Source organism: Melanostigma gelatinosum (genome assembly GCF_949748355.1).
Source record: "Melanostigma gelatinosum genome assembly, chromosome: 23".
In the NCBI taxonomy this organism is placed as follows: domain Eukaryota; kingdom Metazoa; phylum Chordata; class Actinopteri; order Perciformes; family Zoarcidae; genus Melanostigma; species Melanostigma gelatinosum.
The window spans coordinates 382501-390000 of record NC_136656.1 but is presented as its reverse complement, the minus strand read 5'-3'; the positions used below and the strand labels follow the sequence as shown (position 1 = coordinate 390000).

The 7500-nt window shown below is 39.5% G+C and overlaps 2 protein-coding genes across 4 annotated transcripts in view; both read right to left on the bottom strand.

Annotated features, from left to right (window-relative positions):
• The window catches only part of LOC306796311 (stress-associated endoplasmic reticulum protein 1), a 6554-nt gene extending 1819 nt beyond the window's left edge, over window positions 1-4735 (bottom strand). For both annotated transcript variants that reach the window (XM_079295171.1, XM_079295172.1), the window contains exons 1-2: window positions 4509-4735; window positions 360-435 (exon numbers count right to left, since the gene is read on the bottom strand). In XM_079295171.1, coding sequence (XP_079151297.1) covers window positions 360-435; window positions 4509-4592 — 160 coding nt within the window. In that variant the 5' untranslated portion in view covers window positions 4593-4735. The remainder of the gene's footprint in view (window positions 1-359; window positions 436-4508) is intronic.
• A 1107-nt stretch (window positions 4736-5842) lies between these two features.
• Window positions 5843-7500, bottom strand: part of LOC306796533 (C-type natriuretic peptide 2-like) — a 2757-nt gene continuing 1099 nt past the window's right edge. The window contains exons 1-3 of one of the 2 annotated variants that reach the window (XM_079295512.1): window positions 7477-7500; window positions 6637-6740; window positions 5843-6354 (exon numbers count right to left, since the gene is read on the bottom strand). The exon at window positions 7477-7500 is cut by the window's right edge and continues 1099 nt beyond it. In XM_079295512.1, coding sequence (XP_079151638.1) covers window positions 6040-6354; window positions 6637-6732 — 411 coding nt within the window. In that variant the 5' untranslated portion in view covers window positions 6733-6740; window positions 7477-7500 and the 3' untranslated portion in view covers window positions 5843-6039. Of the gene's footprint in view, window positions 6355-6636 lie in introns of both variants that reach the window. The other variant, XM_079295511.1, reaches the window with a different exon arrangement.

The window sequence follows — 7500 nt, the reverse complement described above, 5'->3', positions numbered from 1 at the left end:
GTGTCGTTACCGTGTTGTTACCATGTTGTTACCGTGTTGTTACAGTGTTGTTACCATGGTATTACCATGTTACAGTGTCGTTACCGTGTTATTACCATGTTGTTACCATGTTGTTACAGTGTTGTTACCGTGTTGTCACCGTGTTGTCACCGTGTTGTTACCATGGTATTACCATGTTACAGTGTCGTTACCGTGTTGTTACCATGTTGTTACCGTGTTGGGGCATGAACACTTTTATTCCTTCTAAGTGGGGCGTGACAGAAACAGTTTGAGAACCACTGAGTTAAGGTGTGTGCTCATAGTAAAGTCTGTCTCTCTACCTGTCTGTCTACCTGTCTCTCTACCTGTCTGTCTCTCACCTGATCCACAAACCACGAAGACGAACAGAGCGAGCAGCCACGGACCCACCGGAGACTTCTCCTCGTTCACAGGCCTCTGGAACACATCATCAAATATCATATTAATATTATTATTAAATATATAGATATAGATGGTAGTGATGGGCAAGTTAACGCGTTATTATCGCGTTAACGCATTCATTAATTAACACCGACAATTATTTTACTGCGTGTTAACGCATTTTGTAATTATTATTATTTGTAAAGTGCGTTGCTCACTGCGTTAGCAACACAAGCTGACAGATGCTACAGAGAAGTTTAGATAAACTAAAGCAACACAAGCTAACAGATGCTACAGAGAAGTTTAGATAAACTAAAGCAACACAAGCTGACAGATGCTACAGAGAAGTTTAGATAAACTAAAGCAACACAAGCTAACAGATGCTACAGAGAAGTTTAGATAAACTAAAGCAACACAAGCTGACAGATGCTACAGAGAAGTTTAGATAAACTAAAGCAACACAAGCTGACAGATGCTACAGAGAAGTTTAGATAAACTAAAGCAACACAAGCTAACAGATGCTACAGAGAAGTTTAGATAAACTAAAGCAACACAAGCTAACAGATGCTACAGAGAAGTTTAGATAAACTAAAGCAACACAAGCTAACAGATGCTACAGAGAAGTTTAGATAAACTAAAGCAACACAAGCTAACAGATGCTACAGAGAAGTTTAGATAAACTAAAGCAACACAAGCTAACATGCTACAGAGAAGTTTAGATAAACTAAAGCAACACAAGCTAACAGACGCTACAGAGAAGTTTAGATAAACTAAAGCAACACAAGCTAACAGATGCTACAGAGAAGTTTAGATAAACTAAAGCAACACAAGCTGACAGATGCTACAGAGAAGTTTAGATAAACTAAAGCAACACAAGCTAACAGATGCTACAGAGAAGTTTAGATAAACTAAAGCAACACAAGCTAACAGATGCTACAGAGAAGTTTAGATAAACTAAAGCAACACAAGCTAACAGATGCTACAGAGAAGTTTAGATAAACTAAAGCAACACAAGCTGACAGATGCTACAGAGAAGTTTAGATAAACTAAAGCAACACAAGCTAACAGACGCTACAGAGAAGTTTAGATAAACTAAAGCAACACAAGCTAACAGATGCTACAGAGAAGTTTAGATAAACTAAAGCAACACAAGCTAACAGACGCTACAGAGAAGTTTAGATAAACTAAAGCAACACAAGCTAACAGACACTCCAGAGAAGTTTAGATAAACTAAAGCAACACAAGCTAACAGACGCTACAGAGAAGTTTAGATAAACTAAAGCAACACAAGCTAACAGATGCTGCAGAGAAGTTTAGATAAACTAAAGCAACACAAGCTAACAGATGCTACAGAGAAGTTTAGATAAACTAAAGCAACACAAGCTAACAGACGCTACAGAGAAGTTTAGATAAACTAAAGCAACACAAGCTAACAGATGCTGCAGAGAAGTTTAGATAAACTAAAGCAACACAAGCTAACAGATGCTACAGAGAAGTTTAGATAAACTAAAGCAACACAAGCTAACAGACGCTACAGAGAAGTTTAGATAAACTAAAGCAACACAAGCTAACAGACGCTACAGAGAAGTTTAGATAAACTAAAGCAACACAAGCTAACAGATGCTACAGAGAAGTTTAGATAAACTAAAGCAACACAAGCTAACAGATGCTACAGAGAAGTTTAGATAAACTAAAGCAACACAAGCTAACAGATGCTACAGAGAAGTTTAGATAAACTAAAGCGACACAAGCTAACAGATGCTACAAAGAAGTTTAGATAAACTAAAGCGACACAAGCTAACAGATGCTACAGAGAAGTTTAGATAAACTAAAGCGACACAAGCTAACAGATGCTACAGAGAAGTTTAGATAAACTAAAGCAACACAAGCTAACAGATGCTACAGAGAAGTTTAGATAAACTAAAGCAACACAAGCTAACATGCTACAGAGAAGTTTAGATAAACTAAAGCAACACAAGCTAACAGACGCTACAGAGAAGTGGAGACAAACTGCAGGTTGGTGTTGTGGAAGATGTCGGTCTGAGGAACGTTCTCAAACTGCGTTCACGTCTCGTTTGGTGTGAACGCAGCTTTAGGATCTCAACGAATGACGTCACGTATGAGCCTCAAGACGCACCGTCAGCAGAAGAACACACGAGTTGTGTTAAAGGAGAGGACGACTAAAGCCACGCGTTACAACCAGCAGCAGCTGCTGCTCTCACTGGAGACTACTGGACATCACTGGGTCACCTTCATCACCTCTGAGTCACAGTGATGAAGAGTAGAGCTGGGTCACCTTCATCACCTGAGTTACAGCATCATAGTGATGAAGAGTAGAGCTGCATCATAGTAATGAAGAGTAGAGCTGGTCATAGTGATGAAGAGTAGAGCTGCATCATAGTGATAAAGAGTAGAGCTGCATCATAGTGATGAAGAGTAGAGCTGCATCATAGTGATAAAGAGTAGAGCTGCATCATAGTAATGAAGAGTAGAGCTGCATCATAGTGATAAAGAGTAGAGCTGCATCATAGTGATGAAGAGTAGAGCTGCATCATAGTGATGAAGAGTAGAGCTGCATCACAGTGATGAAGAGTAGAGCTGCAGTAATAATAATAATAGTGTAGTAATAATAATAATATGTAATATTAATAGTGTAATAATAATACTAGTGTAATATTAATAACATGTAATATTAATAATAGTGTCATATTAATAATATAAATATTAATAATAGTGTAATAATAATAATAGTGTCATATTAATAATATGTAATATTAATAATAGTGTAATAATAATAATAGTGTAATAATAATACTAGTGTAATATTAATAATATGTAATATTAATAATAGTGTAATAATAGTGTCATATTAATAATATATAATATTAATAATACACTATTAATAATATGTAATATTATTAATAGTGTAATAATAATAATAGTGTAATATTAATATGTAATATTAATAATAGTGGAATATTAATAATAGTGTAATAATAGTGTATTAATAAGAGTGTAATATTAATAATACATTATATTAATAATAGTGTATTAATAATAATAGTGTCATATTAATAATATGTAATATTAATAATAGTGTAATAATAATAATAGTGTAATAATAAGAATAGTGTCATATTAATAATATATAATATTAATAATAGTGTAATAATAATAGTGTCATATTAATAATATATAATATTAATAATAGTGTAATAATAATAGTGTCATATTAATAATATATAATATTAATAATAGTGTAATAATAATAGTGTCATATTAATAATATATAATATTAATAATAGTGTATTAATAATAATAGTGTCATGCTCCAGCACTGAAGCAGCTCTCCTCACGGACTCAGTTAACGGTTCGGTGTATTTAACGGTTCTGTGCTAAAGTAAACGCGGTGACCGTATAAAGTGCATCACGGGACACTTAACCGGGCCGGTAGAGGCCTCGTCTTTAACTCGGTACACGTTCAATTCACATTCACGACTTCTTCACGATGTTTTGTACCGGTTAGCGCCTCCGCCCACCGCGGTGTGTACACCGGCACGACGCGTGAGAACGGGGACAAACATGACCGATTTAACCGATAGAACGTGGAGCAGTGAAGAGTGTGTGTGAGCCGAACTAACGAGGACACGTGAGGCCATGAAGATAACACGTGAACAACACATTGACAGCCAGGAGCTCTGTGGGAGCGTGAACCACTCAGAGTCCGGTTCTCTGTACTTCATTCATGTTAGCCGGTCAACAGACACCATGCATATTGAATGTAATATATGTTATATATAATGTAATCTATGTATGTATGTATAACATCTGACTAATGTCACATTTAAATACGACGTTAGCGGGATATGTTATGAGAAAAAGGGGCTCACTAGTGTAGCTGCTGATGCTAGTGCTAGCTCTATGCTAAGAGCTGAGCTGCACCGCTACTTCAATGGCTCGTATTTTACCTCCGAATCTAAATTAAAGCGGGAATACTGTGCACTTTCCACACTAAATATAAATATAAATATATGTTTAATTAACCCGACCATGGTGCAGCTGTACGGGGGATCAGTAAGAGAACATGCCGTTAGCATGGCTGTCAGTACCGATGTCTTCTGGACGTGTCCCCGCTGTGTGATGGTCTTGCTGTGCCGCTCGTTCGCCACCTTCATCCGCTGTACCGCCGACATGTTTCGGGTCTGGACGGAGAGAGCCGGGGAACGACCGGGAGGAGGAGCCGGTGAAGAAGATGTCCCGCTGAACGGTGGATCTCTGACCGGTGGTTTGTTCCTGTGTTGGTCCGAATGAAATGCTAACGCTAGTTAGCAAGCTGCTTAGCCGACCGGAGCTAGCTAGTGTGAAGCGACTCTCCTCGTCACGTGACACAGGACAGTCAGCCCTCTAGTGGCGGGAAGAAAAATACATAAATGATATACCCTATATATATATATATATATAACGCTATATATAACATAGGGTATATACATATGTTATACATATATATACATATATATGTGTATATAATATATATATATCTATATATGTGTATATGTATAATATATATATTATATTATACATATATATATATATATATCTCATTCATCTCATTAGTGTTGGGCAACGATTAAAATGTTTAATCGTGATTAATCTCATTGTTATGCACAAAGTTCAACAATGAATTATAAAGTAGTGTATTGTGCACTTTTATTTTGAAAGTGCTGCTCTCTGAACTAAAGGTCAATAACATCTGGTTTAAACACTTTAAACACATCAGGTTGTTAGCAGCAGTATTCCCTTTACACAGCAGCAGTTATAACACAGTTATAATGATTCTGATCATAGATATTCAGGTGTTCACAACTTTATCTTCATGTGTAAGATATGATATTTAAATATACACCTTGAATACTGCAAACATATCTACGTCATGTTTTTATGTTTGTTAGATTCTCAGTAGTGATACTAAATGATGCTTATTGTACATATTACACACAAAACACTTTAAAAACTCTAAAACAATCATTTAAATGAATCATTTCTTTTTTGCTTTTTTTTGGTATTTAGGTCAGACACATAACGCTGATTACCGTAATATGTGTGGTATTTGTTATGAATGTACGTTGGTACATAGAGGGTGATAAGAAGCTGTACATGGAGGGCCTTAGGACCCAGGGGAATGTAGGTGAAGGAAACAGGAAGAGACGGAAGTGACGCCACACAAACAGCTGTTCACCGCTTGCTGCAGGTTCTTGTGTTACAATACATTTCAATACATTTAAAAAATGCGTTAACGCGCGATAAAATAATTGTCGGCGTTAATTAATGAATGCGTTAACGTGATAATAACGCGTTAACTTGCCCAGCACTATGTATAGATATCATTTATAATACAGAAATATTGAGTCATGATAAAATGAAGCAGCATGAGCCACGTGGAGTTTGTCTTTTATTTAATTACATCATGCAGTGAGACTGCAGCTGGTCCACACACACACACACACACAGGGTTCTGCTGGCTGTGCAGTAGCCAGGGGTCAGAGGTGAGAGGTCAATGGTAGGATGTCTACCTGTCTATGTTTCCTTTAGTTTAGTTGAAGTTCCAGCAGGAAGTCTCTGGAGGTCAGAGGTCAGATTTTATTAACAGCCCAGCCCACTGATGGAGCCGATGCGGTCCATCTTCATCCCGAAGCATCCTCTTCCTCCTCCGATCATGGACTTCCTGCTCCGCCTCCTCATCTTGGACTGCCTCTGGAGGAGGTCCAGGAAGAACCGCGGGACCGCCTCTTGTCCGCCGCCGGCCAATCCCCTCGCAGCACCGCCACTCACGGCCAATCCCGTGGAGGGAGACGAGGAGGGGGCGGGGCGTCCGGCTGAGCCCTCTGTGATGTCATCAGAGGTAGGAGGGGCCAAGATGAAAGAAGAGAGGCGAGAGCCGAACAGAGTGTGGAAGACCTGAGGAGAGTTTAAAATGTAAACAACAACATGTCAACACACCGACATGTTGACATGTCTACACATCAACACGCGTATTGACACCATTGACATGTCTACATGTCAACATGTTGGCCTGAACAATGAACGGCATGTCATGCCGACATGTTAACATGCCAACATGCTAACATGTCAACATGTTGTCCTGCATGATGAACGTCATGCATGTCGTTCATCGTGTCTACATGCCAACATGTCTAGGTGATGAAGGTGATGATGAAGATCATGGTGGTCTCCACAGACCTGTTTGTCGTCTCGTTGACCTGAAGGTCTCAACTCCACGGCGACGGTGAGGAAGAGGAGGAGGAGAGGAACGAAGGAGGAAGATGAAGCAGCCATCGTTGTTTCTTTGGAGGAAAATAAGAAAGAAAATTAATAAAGTGTTACCATAGCAACAGAGTCTACTGTATCCTGATTGGCTGCAGGGTGTTCTGATGCAGAGTCCTCTGCTGCTACAGACCATCAGGAGCCCCAGACCACTAGGAGCCCCAGACCTCTACGAGCCCCAGACCACTAGAAGCCCCAGACCATCAGGAGCCCCAGACCACTAGGAGCCCCAGACCTCTATGAGCCCCAGACCACTAGGAGCCCCAGACCATCAGGAGCCCCAGACCTCTACGAGTCCAAGACCATCAGGAGCCCCAGACCACTAGGAGCCCCAGACCTCTACGAGTCCCAGACCATCAGGAGCCCCAGACCACTAGGAGCCCCAGACCTCTACGAGTCCCAGACCATCAGGAGCCCCAGATTTAATGGACTATTTGGGGGACAGGGGGGCCACCTGGACCCACCAAACCATCATGAGTACAGATGACGGAGCTTCTTTCTTTATGTGTTCACTGTTTAAACTGCTTTTTAACTTTGATATTTGCAGCAACATTTCATGTCTCAGTGACGTTCTGCTGCTCATGGTTTGAATAATGTCCCCTCTGGGCTTCCGTACTCCTGGTTCAATAGAAATGAATCAGATCACATGACCGGCTTTAATCAGATTACATCAGATTGAATCCTGTAAAACTTTATTGATCCGTGAGATGAACGTGACCTATAAAACCACCAAAGAAGAAGCATGAAGTCACTCACCGATGAAGAGAAATATTCCAACAG